Source organism: Oncorhynchus clarkii, chromosome 5, assembly GCF_045791955.1.
Source record: "Oncorhynchus clarkii lewisi isolate Uvic-CL-2024 chromosome 5, UVic_Ocla_1.0, whole genome shotgun sequence".
NCBI lineage: Eukaryota > Metazoa > Chordata > Actinopteri > Salmoniformes > Salmonidae > Oncorhynchus > Oncorhynchus clarkii.
In genome coordinates, this window is record NC_092151.1 from 53120726 (window position 1) to 53135980 (window position 15255).

General features: G+C 42.6%; 2 protein-coding genes across 2 annotated transcripts; both read right to left on the reverse strand.

Annotated features, from left to right (window-relative positions):
• Nucleotides 1-1277: 1277 nt before the first annotated feature.
• LOC139408985 (platelet glycoprotein V) lies at nucleotides 1278-9265 on the reverse strand. The gene is made up of 2 exons (XM_071153561.1): nucleotides 9162-9265; nucleotides 1278-7546 (listed from the first exon to the last, which is right to left on the reverse strand). Exon 2 carries the CDS (start codon nucleotides 7539-7541, stop codon nucleotides 5550-5552), a length of 1992 nt encoding a protein of 663 aa, XP_071009662.1. The 5' UTR covers nucleotides 7542-7546; nucleotides 9162-9265; the 3' UTR covers nucleotides 1278-5549.
• A 1458-nt stretch (nucleotides 9266-10723) lies between these two features.
• On the reverse strand, nucleotides 10724-13884 carry LOC139410077 (urotensin-2B-like). Its single transcript, XM_071155513.1, has 5 exons — nucleotides 12540-13884; nucleotides 12109-12213; nucleotides 11924-11961; nucleotides 11469-11562; nucleotides 10724-11316 (listed from the first exon to the last, which is right to left on the reverse strand). The coding sequence occupies exons 1-5, from the start codon at nucleotides 12637-12639 to the stop codon at nucleotides 11291-11293; spliced, it is 363 nt and encodes a 120-aa protein (XP_071011614.1). The 5' UTR covers nucleotides 12640-13884; the 3' UTR covers nucleotides 10724-11290.
• Between the last annotated feature and the right edge of the window lie 1371 nt (nucleotides 13885-15255).

A 15255-nucleotide genomic window follows, 5' to 3' on the forward strand; every position in this document is an offset into this window, starting at 1 on the left:
CAGATGTAGCTGATTACCATTAAGGAACATGCAAAATAAAGGACGGGTCCTTGTCTTTTGTACAGGGTGTTTTTGCAGGGAAGTTGTATTAGTCAAGAAGAGCAATAGGCCAACTTATGTAGGTAATGGGTTGTGCAAGGTTTACACAGACAGACATTTGTGTAGGCCCTGATACAGTATCATTAGTGCTAGCCTAATTTTGGTCTGATTTTTGGCTACAGCTAAAATGCTGTGCACAGACCATTTTGGGGGGGGATTCCCTTTTGTGAATTGAAATGTTTGGATTGGCCCGTTTACAATGACTTCCATTCACTGAAAGTATTCTGACGAATCAAACTGGGAACCCTAATCTATGATGGCTGTTTTTAAGGCACAGTTCTCGTGACTTGTGACTATGGGTAAAGACTATGGGTAAAGACTATGGGTAAAAAAAAACAGTGTTGCTATTTCCTGTCCTGTGTTTGATGTGAATAGTGTGATCTCTGCCCACTGTTATGTGAGTTCAATGTACTGGAAAGGCTTAATCACCGGTCGCCATAGCGATGAACTTGTCTGCTATTCAGCATTTCATTCTCTTTTGTTCATTGTTTGTTTTATATTCAATCACTTGGAATTTGTCATTCATTTTCCAAAGTAGTTTGTGTTTGTACTTTTCAGGTTTTATAACCCTTTTAGGGACTTAAATTCTACTTGTACTTACACACTGTTAAAATTAAGTGTTTTGTAACACTAAAACTAGTGGCAACTAAGCTGCCACCAATGTTAAGGAGACGAAACCTTAACTTTGCTGGAGTTTTGAAACACATGGGTGTAAGTGTCTATGGGACAGATTTAAGGTGTTCTGAAACATGACGTGGTGTGTTGTAACATCACTTAATCAAGAGTTGTGCTACACATTGCAAGAGACTAGGCGCACTAACCTGGAAAAGGTTGTAAACACTTGGTGTTTTGAGTCCTGTTTAGTGCAGAATTACATCCCTTCTTCTGTAATTTCCAAACACTGTAAATGGAAATACCTCCTCTTATTGTATGTCCCCTGCTCTTATATGATAAACTCGTCATTGGAAATTCCCAAAATGTCAAATGTACGGTATTATGCTCAAAGAAATGATACGAGGGTATCGTTTTGTGATAATACAAATGAATACCTTTGTACAGGGTAATTCAGGAGTAAAACATTTACTTTTTCAAGAGATGATTTTGAAGTTTCAAATGCTTTATCTTTTCTTTGCAAATCATCAAATGACGACAAAACATTAAACAGGTTTAAAAAAATGTTTTTTATATTGATTAACACTTAAGACAGTTCAAAGATCTGTACGGTATTAATAATATTCTTCTAAATCAAGGGAAATATGGCATTATATTTCAGATTCATGGACAAAAATACAGGCAATGACTACTAATACAAAACTTCAGCCCAGGGCTCAATGCGATACACCAGTCATCCATTATGCTAATGTATTTGAATTCAGTCTTTTAATTCAGAAGATGGTACATGGAAGGATGTTCAGGTGTATTGAATCACAGTACAGTTGAGCTTAACGATATGGTTGACAGTTGACAGGTCAGATGGCATTAGTCTGTGATCCTTGTCTTGATTCCTTTGGTTAGGTATGGCCAGCCTGTTGGTAACGTAGTACGTATGTTTCTCTACAGGCAAATAATAATAACAAGCAATAATGATGGTGCATGAATGCATAATGAAGTTATTAACTAATATAATATTCAAAAATTGCTATACAAATATACAATTATTAAACATCAATAGCTAAATGCATTAATACATTGCATACATGCATATACATTAATGAAGCTTTGTAAACATAGCAACAACAGAACAATATGAATGTCAAAAGTGGGATGCAGTAACATGTGGCGAGGCAGGCCAACGCTAGAGCAGGCTAAATTGACAGTGGCTATTTAGTGTAACATATAGCATGTGGTGCAGGCATCAAACAATATATAAAGCTAGTAGGCAAGCAGATCCCCCGCTTGCTGACAACTGTATAAGAGTCGAACAGACTTCCTGTGTAGATTAAGACACTGCGGAGCCGGCGTGATATTGCTTGGAAAACGTACCTCAATCCAGGCATGAGAAGTGCCTTGTGCTCCTAATTGTCCCATTATCCCAACTGTTACGCGTAGAAGATTTAACGAATGCTAGTTTTTCCAGAAAACAGTCCTTTTCATCCTAATATTAGGCAGCAGAAGCAACAGCAGACAATTAGGAATGGCCGTGTCAACAAATCAGCTCCTTTGTTGTTCAATGCGACATGCCATTCCACAATGGCTGCTGTGGCTACTGCTAGCTAGCATGAGGATAAAAACAACAGTTTTCAATCTTTTCGGTGTAACAGTTGGGATAAGAGGACAATTTGGAATGCAACATATTTGTCCTCCCTGAATTGAGGTGCGTTTTCCGAGCCATATCTCGCGCCAGCTCCGTCTTAATCTACACAGGAAGCCTGTCTGACCCTAGTGCAGCTATATGTAGTGATGGGAAACCAAGGCTTTCTTAAGGCTTCGGTGCTTTCACCAAATTGTGCCGAAAAACTGTTAATTACGCAGAACTTTATTATGTTCCCAATGCACATTATTGACCTCTGCTGGTCAGCAATAAATAGCAGTGTGTGATTATCAGAGATATTTTTCCCCCCCATTGTTTTCGTTATAGCATCGAGGCACAGCTGTATGTCATTGGCTTTAGTAGCCTAATCAGTTGGAATACTAGGTTCACATCTTACATCATGCTTGACTATTTTGAAAAAACTGAATCTATGGCATTATTTAGGATGCGTAAGACAGAAGCTTATACTATATAAAACAAATTTGAGCAACAGTGCAGAAAGAATAGTTTTCTAAATAGTGTGCCTTCAACGGGATTCGACCCGAACCCTCACGTCCATGACTGTTACATAGTTCCCTCGTCTATCTGCTAAGCTACCGGCTAGGTGAAACTTTTTGTACAAAATCCTAACTGTATTTGTATGTACGGTGTCCAGTAGAGGTCAGTGTTTGAAATCAGCTTGGAATCGGAAAAGGCACCGGAACAACGGCATGATCAGTGGGATCTTGCGTTTTGCAACGTACGGTTTGAAAAAGCACTTGATCAAACAAAGCTTCAGAGGTCATTGATGACGTACTGCTGATAAAGTCATACACGCATCGGCAGACATCTTCGAGGTTAGCTGCTTTGCGATTTCGACGCATACCTTGGAGCGCCGGCATCAAACGTAACATCACTAGCTGTGAGCAAGTGGATCAGATCTGCTGGCGAGTTCTTGTTGAGTGAATTCCTTTTCTGTTTCTTTCTTCAGTGTAATAACGTTTTGTACTCGCATTGTCATTGACGCATACTTTCTTGGATTATTTTGGAGCGTTTCACCTCAGTGTTTGTTGTGCTCTTTCCTGTATGAGTTCGTGAAGGACCTGAATAAAGGGGAGGTGCCCGCATACTGTTTTTATACTTGACCATAGAGTTTGCTTAGAGGGCACACCAGATATGAATGCCCTCTCTCCACCTCCATGCCCCAGACTGGAGCAATTCTAAACAGTAAAGAAGCACAATGTCTGAAGTTCATTTTGCCTTTAATCTAAACATTCTGATATGGGGGCCCAAGTTCTTCACACGGTGTGTGGTTGAGTGGGTAAAATTCACTATTTAATCAGTCTCCTGTTGCTAATCCTTCTAAACAAAGCACAGAAAAAATAAAGATAAGTTGATTTAACATGGACTTTAACATTTTTTGAGTTAAGTCCATATTTTATTGAGTCCATGTTAAGTCTATCGCAAGTCTGAATCAGGCCCGATGTGCTCAATACAAGAAGGGTGGTTCAGCACAACAGTTTAGTCCTGAAGACTGACTGAGTGGACTAAGACAATGTTTTGACAACATAAAGAGTTGTCATTTTGATTTGTAACATAATTCTAATCTCACAATGGGTCTGGCAACAGTAGCCTATAATTAGTGCCCTTGTCTACCCTAGGAAAAGTATTCAATTCCCATAATTATCTTAATTTTTAAAACTCAAATAAAATCATCCCCAATCAATATTTACGCTGTAAACCATTGTCATTTCAAAACCATTTGATTGTATTAGAGACAGTCTGCCAAAACATGCTTTTTGTGTTCAGATGCTGCTTTTTACATGCACTGAAACACCAGAAATGGTTTTCACAAGACTATCTTAACACCAACCTTCAAACTGAAGAACCACTTTCTGAATCTCCATTCTGTTTTCAAATACATTCACCGTATTATAACACTGGCATTGGGTTTACCTTCAAACACCCTCCAAACACCAGATCTCAGCTTAGATGAACTGCTTTTCATGGTTTCACTACGCAATGACGATGCTTTGAGTCTTTCTATCTTAACAGCGTAGTTCTCAAATAGCCTACATGAGAATGATCTGCCAACACAAGAGTAATGGGATAAAACAAATGATTTATAGGCAACTTTGTACATGGTGATAAATGAATACCAAATGCCTTAAACAGTTTTTCATGTGGATGCTTGTTTTTGTTTTGGAAGGCACATTGCAATGAACATTTCCCAACGAAAAATGTCTTACTACACTATGATATTGACAAATGGTGTACTTGAGCTTCCCATTCTTTAGGACTGAGATAGGAGCCTCATCGTATCTGTCCGTCGTGTCCCGTGAGTCAAAAGAAAAGCATCGGCTCACCTACAATACATGAAGCTCATGTCCCCTTGTCCCCTTGTCCCCTTTTCTGCTTTTCAATGTGTTTAATACATTTAAATGACTACAATTGGTCATGTGATTTGTGGGGGTCATCCAAAAGTCCCCTAATTTTCATAATTCACACCTGTCGGCCTACCAAGATGTCTCTGAGCAGTTAAATAGTAAGATATCAGTACCTCACTTACGTGTGTGTGTGTGTGTGTGTGCGTGCGTTCGTGCGTGTGTAAAATATACAGGCATATTAGGATCACTCATAGCTGCTAGTGGGAAAGACAGGAATAAGATAATCTTATGACATCACAACATTTCTATTCATGCGGTTCGGCTTACTTTCCCCAGCTGCAGAAACAGTATGACCTCTATTAATTGACTGGAAAACTCTTAGGAGTAAGACAAGGTTGCCTAGCTTGTACTCCAGAGGTGAATTTTACCCACAGCTTAGTGAACATATGGTTCACCCAATAGAATTGAGAAATTGTTCACTCGGTCCACATAGTCATCAATACCGTCATCCGTTATTTTCACAATAATAATAAAAAAAAGAGCTAGCCTAACTCCATAACGGTCTGGCTCTTTGGACCAATGTTGTGAGAGGATAATTCTTTGTTCCTGTTGTTTAAAGCTTCTACCACTGGGAAGAGACGAGATATGCCTAATGAATAAATTGTCAGTTACACTCTTCTAATGCTAATGAACTTCAAATAATGCAGACAGCGTTGGCTTGTGCTTTACATTGACAGGTTTCCCAAGGTCTTGTTCCGCTATTCTTTTAAAAACTGTTTCACCACAATGATACTCTCGACACATACTGTACTGCATCTTCGCATTTGGTGAAGCTACAGTTTATCTTGGTCTTTCTGCTTCCTCTCTGATATGATGGCGTGTTTCCTGTTTGTGAGTATTGCTCCTAGGTCTTCCGTGGCCTGGTGGAGACGGTACATCCCGTACATGGCAGCCAGAATCAGGGCCACGCCTGTGGCCACTAGAAGGATGTGGAGAGCCATGAGGAAACCAACGTAAGCCCCATTGGGTGGCAGCGTCCACAGGTAAACCCAGCCCTTTAGGCGGTTGTTGTGCACAAACTCGAGCCCGTTCTCAAACACCAGCCTGTCGAGGAAGGTCGGGGATAGGACATGGACGGGGAGCGATTCGGTGCCCATAGGCTTGAATATATCGTCGTCGTCAAGAATGTCGAGAACGTCGGCGGTCGGTGTGGCAGCTGTTGTGCGCCTAGTCCCAGGTGTGGTGAACCGGACACTCTCAGTAGGATTTTCTGTTTGTTGGGTTGATGGAGCCTCGGGTGCAGTAGTTGTGGCTGTGAAGTCTAACGCCTCTTGCTCCTCAAGAGCTGTAGTGGAAACGGCATGGCTGAGTTCAATCGAAGAGCGGGTGGAGCGGCTGCTCGAGGGTGTGGTAACGTCACACTTAAACTCTTCGTTGAGTAGAGAACCAAGTGGGCGGAGAAGTAGAGGGTACGGATTACGACATATCACATCCGTCCGATCACTAACCACGCCTTCATTAAGCTTTATCCAACTTGCAATGTCTCTGATGCCACACCTGCAGTCCCATGGGTTGCCACTCAGAGTAACAACCCTTAAACCCCCTGCAGTAGAGAAGACCTCCCCCGGAAGGGTCCGCAGCTGGTTGTTCTTCAGCTCGATGTTGGCCAAACTGGGGTTGCCCTTAAATATGTCCTCAGAAAGGGAGCGAAGCTTGTTATCATTCAGGAGCAGAGTGTTCATATTGGCCAGCTTGGAGAAGATATCTGGATGTAGATCCTGGATGTCATTGGACTTGAGAGAAAGCTTCTGGAGGTTGGGCAGGCAGCAAAAAAGGTCAGGGGGAAGCTCCCTCAGCTTGTTGTTGATGTGCAGCGAGAGCCTCTCCATCCCGCTCATGTTGGCAAACAGGCTCCAGGGCACGGTGCTGAGTTTGGTGTCATACAGGTAGAAGTCCTTCATCCTGGGCATTTGGCCCATCAACTTATCAGGCAGTGACAGTAGAGGGTTTTTGTAGATGGTGAGCTTGGTGAGTTTGGGAAGGTGGTAGAAGCTTTCATTCGGGACACCCTGGAGCAGGTTGGAGGACATGGTGAGTGTCATGAGGTTGCCTAGGGCCCAGAACACCTCAGGGGGGATGTATGCAATCTGGTTGTTGTGCAGTTTGAGCTCCAGGAGGTTGGCCAGCTCGTCGAAGGCACCCACCTCCAGCCGCTCTAGCTTGTTGTTGTAGAGCATGAGGAACTGCAACCGCGTCAATGAGTGGAACAAGGTGGGGGGCAGCTGCTGCAGGGAGTTTCTCCCCAGGTTGAGATAGCGCAGGCTACTCAGTCCGTGGAAAACATTGGGGGTGAGGTGAGCGATGGCGTTGTTACTGACGTCCAGTTCGTTCAGGTTGGCCAGACCCTCGAACAACACGGGAGCGATGGACTCCAGACGATTGTCATCCAGATGCAGCTGCTCCAGGCCGACCAAGGGGCTGAACACCCGGGAAGGGAGGCTGGAGAGGGCGTTGGATGACAGCTTGATGGAGAGGAGCTGCGGGGCCACATGGAAGGCCTCAGGGTGGATGGTGTCCAGGGGGCTGTGGCTGATGCCTAAACGCAGCATAAGGGGCAACATGGCCAGACTCTGTTCGTTCAGAACCTTCATGTTGGTGCCATTCAGCTGAAGTAGGTACATGTTGGTGGGCATGCCTTTGGGCACGTCCCTGATGTTGCCCACACATTTGACGGCCCCCTCTAGGTTGCACATGCAGCTGTTAGGGCAGACCATGCTGTCGGTGTGCAAAGGCTGGACCAGGAGAAAGAGTAATACGCTCCACATGGTGCCTATTGAAGGAAGAAATGTGTTAAGATCAAATATCTGCTGATCATCAATATTAGGCTATTACTGTATATGACAAGTTGCTAGATTAAAGGTGAAGCTCAGTATTTTCCAACTTCTTGTTAGATGGTTCCTCACCTTGAAAGTAGTCAATGGGCAAGAATAGTCAAGCAAAGTTATTATTTTTTTTTAAAGACCATATTACCTTTAAGTAACATCAAACCAAATATTGAGCAGTTTTGAGTTGATTTGGCCATTTAAAAAAAATAATAACTTTGCTTGGTTGCCCTGTTAGTGGTACGTTGGTCAGCTGTATAAACAAAATAAGGGAAATATGTTCTGTGAAAAAAAATCAAAGAATTACTTCAGTTTGACCGGTTGTGAGGAAATAGAAAGCTGTGAAAAACGACCCAACATTTTTCTGATAAGATTTCAGTTTGGCTTGGATGCATATTTTATGTGGTTGAAATACTATCGTTTTTTATGATGCTGATAAAGATACCATCAGTAGAGGTGCTATCTGACTGCGCATTCACATTCTCTCAAGATGCTGAAAGAAAGAAATCATTTTTTTCTCCACTCCTATTCCCCAGTCAAAATTTAGCCTACATTTGGTGTATAATTTTACTGCAAGAAGTGCTTAATTCTTCAGGAGTTAACATTATGGCTATGTGAGAGGTGTTGTGGAAAATATTGAGTCAAATATTTGCACAGATACTGGAACCTGTAGATTCAGTTAGACTTTATTACAAAGTAACAGAGCCGAGCAATTCCATGGAACAGCTGAGTTCTCTTATTACAGAGCCCTGCCTTTATAGTATTCTGTCTTTGCATAACTTATAGAATCCCCTCCCTCTATATGAAAATAACTTCCCTTGACCTTTCTCCACCATTATCTTTTCGTCTCAGTTCTTGCTTGTTAACGCCCGCATCTGACGCTGTCTAGGTTATAATGGTGGAGGGGCCCCGGTCATATATGTTCCATTCCTTATATAGCCATTCTGTCTCAGCACTTCAAAGTGGACAGTCTAAGATACTGCTAATAATGGAAATGTAATCATAGTCATGAGTTTTGCTCCCACAGAGGTTATACATTTCAGTTTCAATTCAACCCGTCTGAACAGTAGGCTACAGTTCCCTTGGCGTGACATCTTGTGACTGTCGAATTCCTATAGCTCCTCACAATCATCAATCATCCTCTTTAACCATTTCACCAATTCTTTCCCAAGCATTACTTGTCAGGCCTTCCCTTCTCTTGATCTTCAACTCTCCATTTCGCAGCTTTTCTCTGATTGAATTAAACTGGACATTGTCCTTTTTTTTGTTGCCTGTTCCCAAAAGCATTTGGCGATTGGCGTGTAAACTACTTGGCGCCTGTCCAGTTAGGCCCTGAAGCTTAGGTTTACGCACTAATGCCAGATAGCCTAAAGCAATTCAATAAAGTCCTCAATGTAGCCTATAAATATAAACTGCACAAGAATGATACGTTTATGGACTTCAGGTATTAAAAAAAAAAGACTTAACCAAACAAATAATCAATATACAGTACTAGAGTTTCTGTACTTTATAATAAACAGAAAAGGAATGTAGTAGTAGACTGATGCAAGGAATTCTGCCTACCTTTCAAACGAGACGCACCACAGCAGACTTGCTCTTGTTGTGTTGCTCTTGGTCCTTATATGCTTGGTAATTGAGAGACTTGATAGGATGCGTCTCCATTTCCGTATAATTTATCCTAGCAGGATGCGCAGACCATACGCAAGCCCGCGTTCCGGTCAACAGGCCGCTGAACATGGGGAGATAAGACCCACAATACAATACATCCGTTATAGACTGGAGGGTTGCCAATGCTGCTGTTTCCCGTACATTCTTATGTAGTAGGTTTAAAAGGTTTTCTCTGTTCTATTTTGGTGTGCTTGCGTGCATTTGTGTATGGTTGCGAGCTTAGCCGTTTGTCTGCGTTTTTTGTTTTGAGTAGGCCACGAGTGACGAATAATTCACCCTATCCTGTTTTAGTCAGATCTACAATTCTACCGCTTCAGGTAAGTCAGTGGTGCTTCATAGCCACACGTTTCTCTCCAATGTTCCATTGTGGTTTTCTGACAGGGTAGCTGCTTGCACAGGCTTACTGGTTTCTCAGACATCCCTCCACTCCCATCTATCTCTCTGTAGGATTCAGAGAGCCCTATCATTGGTGCAACTCCCGATGTTCAGACCGAGCCAATGACTCGGCTCCCAGATGCACCACCACAGTGACAATGAGTGGAAGAGAGGCAGAGACCATGGCAGAAAAACAAAGTCATGGACAGAGCAATAATTCTCAGCCGAGCTAAAATTGTAGAACTGTAAATTGCATAGTTTTACCACGACTAAAATGAAACTGGTAAAATATAATTAAAACAATATTTTTTTTTGGTGCAAGATTGAATAGCCTAAATACTATGTATTAATGTATATAACAATGTGTAAATAATACTGTATTTAAGGTGGTAATCAGCAGTTGAGACAATAACAAAGTGTCCTCCCCGCCCGGGATGGACTTGGAGAAATGTAACCACTCTCCAATTCATATAGACATAGGATCTTAATTTGGTCACTCTTTTGCTCATGAGGATTTTTTCTGCACTGGCTCCAACAGGCTCAAATGAAGATCCTACATCTGTAGACAGAGATATGGATGCAAGGACTGACCATCCATGATATCAAAATGATAGTTTTAACTATGTTTTGAGGCTATACAGGTACCTCCCCCAAAAAACGTACTTATAAGGCGTGTGCACCTCAATGGACATTCTCGCTCTCATACTGGACACGATTGTTGCCAGATCTTGTCTTTGCGACTGAGTTGTAAAGGTGTTTCATTCAGGCAAAAGATATAGCCTGAAGATAGCCAAACATTTCCAAAACATCCTTACATTTCAAAATGTTGTCATTTAGCAGACGCTCTTATCCAGAGTGACTTACAACTCAGGGGTTGATCTAACCATTTATTTCTCTATTCCTGGAGTGACATAATCACTGGTAGCCGAGACACAAGCTAGCATGATGATATATAGTTTATTAAATGAAGGAAACGGTAACATATTCATCAAAGCAATACTGATATTTCATCAAAGCAATACTGATATTTCATCAAAGCAATACTAATATTTGACAATGGAAAGTACATGAATTGCGTCACTGCACCCATTTACCACTAGAGGAAGACAAAGTCAACATGTTGAGAAGAGGACAGTTACTCTGGGTGTGGAAACATGGACCAAGTCCTTTGTCAGCAGACGATGTTAGGCTGTGACAACAATACCTTCCATTCTTAGAGAAATGCTGATAACTCCTTGTCATCTCAAAAGTTGGAGTCCTGTAGAGAAGCATCTGAAACGTTACATCCAGTACCGAACTGGCGATCAAGTCATTTCGGTCGTTTGAGGTAATTATGCAAAACAACACAAATAAAATGTAACTTATGCCCACCTTGATTTAGACCCAACCGTCATTGAACCTATTATAAACACCTGTAGACGCCTGATATTGCGACATCAACGCAGAGGTTACAGCACAGTGATGAGTACATTATAGTATTAGCATATTAGTTACGCTACAACATTCAAACACTTGGTAATGGGTGAGTTGTGTTGTTGCCTGTGAGCGTGTTGAGTCTTTGGAGCGTTAGGGCAATGCAGCGGGACTCAGAGGCTCCTCTCTAAGTAGGACAGTACTGCACGTACAGTACTGCGCTCCTGGAAGTACTGTCATACACAGTACTTCCAGAAACAGGCTGTGGACACAGAGAAAACACTGTTCAGTCTCTTGCTCGATTTCAAGGAGGAATAATCATTTTGTTTGTAAAATGAAGACCACTGTAGGAAATTGTGTTAGGACTGTGGAAAAATCAGTGCCGTCGCCGACAGTCGGCGATAAGAAACGTACGCTCAACCCTTTTCCGCAGTATGGACTTGTCCTCCGCTAGTGTGTTTGAGGAGAGCTCCCTTTCCAGCTCCAAGTCCTCCTTCAAAGCCTCTATCTGTAAAGGTAGAGAACATAGTGGTTACAGATGGCCAAAGGAACCCTGTGTCGGTCTTTACGGGAGGTGCCTGCTCTCAGGTAAGGTCATCACTATCCAAGGCCATGAGAGATTATGCTCTCATTTGAACTCCGTCAGACAATAGGCAGATCTGCTCGATGTAAAGGCTAAATCCCAGGGGGAATTTTCCACAGAATGTACACAGTGTCTCGCTCAAGGAGAACTATGTTTAACCGTTCATCTCATAAACCCTGCTTAAAAGCATTGCCTTCTTCTCAGCTGGATGAAATGTATGACACAAAGTGCACCAAGTGCTTAAACTGTTGCACTCCCGTGTGTACAAAACACTTGAATGACCTACCTCCTTCAGCTCCGCTAGCTTGTTGGCAAACTCTAAACCTGCAGAGGAGAAAGAAATGTGTTGGCACAAACGGCAAACCTGAGAAACAGTCCATGTAATATTATATATACACATCCTTGTATTTTTTACATTGACAAACACTGTATTAGTGTGTGTGTGTGTGTGATATACTGTAAAAACCTTACCTAAAGCGTCATTTCTTTCAATAGGTTCTAAGCTTCTATGTAGCAACAACGCTAGAATCTTGTTCTGGGCGTCTGTGTCTCCTCTTTGGGGATATACATGGTTTCCTGAATATGTGGGGAAAAAATATAATTACACAATATCCCCTTTAAACTGAGCCACATTCACAGTGCAGTATTAACAGTATTGTTAGACGAACACAATTGAATTGCCAAACAAACACTAAATGACACCGCCGTAGAATACCAACAAAATAATTATCCGTATGCTTTTGCATGCTCACATTATAACAACTGACAATGCATGCAAAACAGCTGGGAATTAACCCATTAGTTGCAACCAGCGTCCTCAGACCGCCTACATCTTCAGGTCGTCTATGCCTCAAATAGGCCAGCAGCTAGCACACATTCATTCACCAAACCAGCAGACTCACCAGGGTTGAAGATGCTTCTTCCCTCCACACTGACTACCCCTTGTAGAAGCAGAAAAGCTAGCAGTCCCAGCCAGTAGTTCACAGAGACAAAACTGTCCATGTCAGCGAAGCAACTGTCCCAAAGAAGTGCTTACCGTAGTGTCAACTCGTTCTCAACCTGCCCCAGCAAATCCACTGCCTTTGGTCCATCCCAGCTATACTTTTATCCTGTCAGATGTGGGAGGAGGGCCCCCCCCCCAGTGCACTCAATCAATAGGTAGTCACCATGGCTTTCGTCAATGGACCACCGTCCTTTGCAAGAGGGGCCATGTAGTGGCTGACAGAAATATGACGATCTGGATCCGCGGCCAGCGGCCCTTCATCAACACGACAGATACAAAGCCAGCAGAGTGAGAAAGTCGTCTATCACCTGTTATTTACGGGATGTTCTTGGCACTTTCAGTCCTTTTCTTTTACATGAATTACTTCCTTAAGAATAATAGAGGGAGAATGTTGGACGGGGAGAAGTGAATTGATTCTGTCCCTATAAAGTGCACCATGCCCAGAGATGAGCTCTTCCATCTTGGCTCCAGGTCTGAGCATCGGCACCAATGTGGGGCTGATTGAACATCCATCACCGAGGTCAAACCACGTGACCCCGGATGTTGTAGCCAGAAATCACGGCTCACAACTCTGTCAGTATAATGGCTGCTGTGTTTATGTACGGCAGTTTTAGTTAAATGAAGTGCCTGGCACCCATTTTGATTGGCCTGTTTCTGCCATAAAGCTTCTTGAGTGCTGTTTTCATTGACACCTTTGTCTTCCTCTGAGGAAGTTATTGACGTCTAGTTGTGCCTCTCATCCCAAATAAACATCACATATCCTTATAATACGGATCTCGGGGCTTGAGGATTTAGAGAACCTGGTTGAGTGAGTCACAGTGAATTAACCTTGTAACATCAGGGATATATTGCATCTTGTGAAACAGTCTGGTCCTCTTGTGGAAAATATAGTCAATAACTTGATGGATCTCCAGGCATGACTCACATTGCAGGGCAAAACGTTCCTAGACACTGTCTGTACCTCTGGCTGTATGATGTACTTTTGGAATCATTCAATAAAATGAAGTTCTATAATAGTGTCAACTGTCAAAGCAGATGGTGTTATGTCCTGACAGATTGCTCTGATGAAAGCCATATCTGATATCCTTGAAGTACAGCGTCTGTAGGGAATCATTTGTTTCCTTCTATTGTGATAAGAAGTAATTTGGCAATCCATTTTTGAACTTGTCACATGCGCCACGTGTGTACTTTACCGTAGACTTGACCTCCCTTTCCCAAGAATGCAGAGTTAAAAGGAAGAAAAGATTAGCAAAGAGAAAAAAGGAAATGATTGATTAATAAAATAACAATAACGAGGCTATATACAAGAGTACCGGTACTGAGTCAATGTGCAAGGGTACGAGGTAGTTGAGGTAATATGTACATGTGTCACGTTCTGACCTTTATTTCCTTTGTTTTGTATTTATTTAGTATGGTCAGGGCGTGAGTTGGGTGGGCAGTCTGTTTGTTTTTCTATGATTTGGGTATTTCTATGTTTTGGCCTAGTATGGTACCTACTTAGGTAGCCTGGGTTTCACTGTGTGTTTGTGGGTGATTGCTCCTGTCTCTGTGTTTTGCACCAGATAGGACTGTTTTGGGTTTTCACATTTCATTGTTTTGTAGTTTATTCATGTATAGTTTTCCTTTATTAAACAAACATGAATCATCACCACACTGCGTTTTGGTCCGCCTCTACTTCACCCGAAGAAAGCCGTTACAACATGTAGGTAGGGGTAAAAGTGACTAGACAATCAGGATACATAACAAACAGAGTAGCAGCAGCGTATGGGTGGCATCAATTAGCTTAAATTCTCAGAGAGTCAATTATATTTCTGAAAAAAAATGTTGTAGGAATGCTAATCGTATCTGTTTCTAACAGCAGAAACGATTTCAGAACCATCTGAGATGGTGGGTGTAGAAATCCTCTTTCTTGGGATTTTTTTAGGAGGAACAACCAACATCAATATGTTAAGACTGTCAAGGCTCAGGGGAAGACCCAGATGCAGACAGTTTCGAAGTATCAAAAGTGTATTCCTCAAACAGGGGGGCAGGCAAACGACAGGTAAAGGACAGGCAGAGGTCAGTAGTCCAGAGCAGAGTCCGAAAGCTACAGGACATCAGGCAGGGTCAGGGCAGGCAGAGGTCAGTAGTCCAGAGCAGAGTCTGAAAGCTACAGGACGTCAGGCAGGCTCAGGGTCAGGGCAGGCAGAGGTCAGTAATCCAGGGTGGTATGGCAAGGTACAGAACGACGGTTAGGCTCAGGGTCAGGGCAGGCAGAATGGTCAAAACCGGGAAAGCTAGAAAACGGGAACTAGAGACAGACAGGAGCACGGGAAGAAACACTGGTAGGCTTGATGAAACAAAACAAACTGGCATCAGACAAACAGAGAACACAGGTATAAATCAATAAAAAAAGTGGTCAGATGAAGCAGATGCTAAGCTACAGGACTGTTTTGCTAGCACTGACTGGAATATGTTCCGGGATTCCTCCGATGGCATTGAGGAGTACACCACATCAGTCATTGGCTTCATCAATAAGTGCATCGATGACATTGTCCCCACAGTGACCTTTACGCAGTGGCGTGCCGTGGGCCTGGGGCCTGGGCCTTCAGTGAGGTCATACAGTCCCACCCGAA

Excerpts from the sequence above, each read along its gene's own strand:
- LOC139408985 (XM_071153561.1), bottom strand. The coding sequence starts at position 7,541 with ATGTGGAGCGTATTACTCTTTCTCCTGGTCCAGCCTTTGCACACCGAC.
- LOC139410077 (XM_071155513.1), bottom strand. The coding sequence starts at position 12,639 with ATGGACAGTTTTGTCTCTGTGAACTACTGGCTGGGACTGCTAGCTTTT. Across the intron at positions 12,214-12,539 it reads AAGAAGCATCTTCAACCCTG|GAAACCATGTATATCCCCAA; the intron begins GTGAGTCTGCTG and ends CCACATATTCAG. Across the intron at positions 11,317-11,468 it reads ACTGCGGAAAAGGGTTGAGC|CCTGTTTCTGGAAGTACTGT; the intron begins GTACGTTTCTTA and ends CTGTGTCCACAG.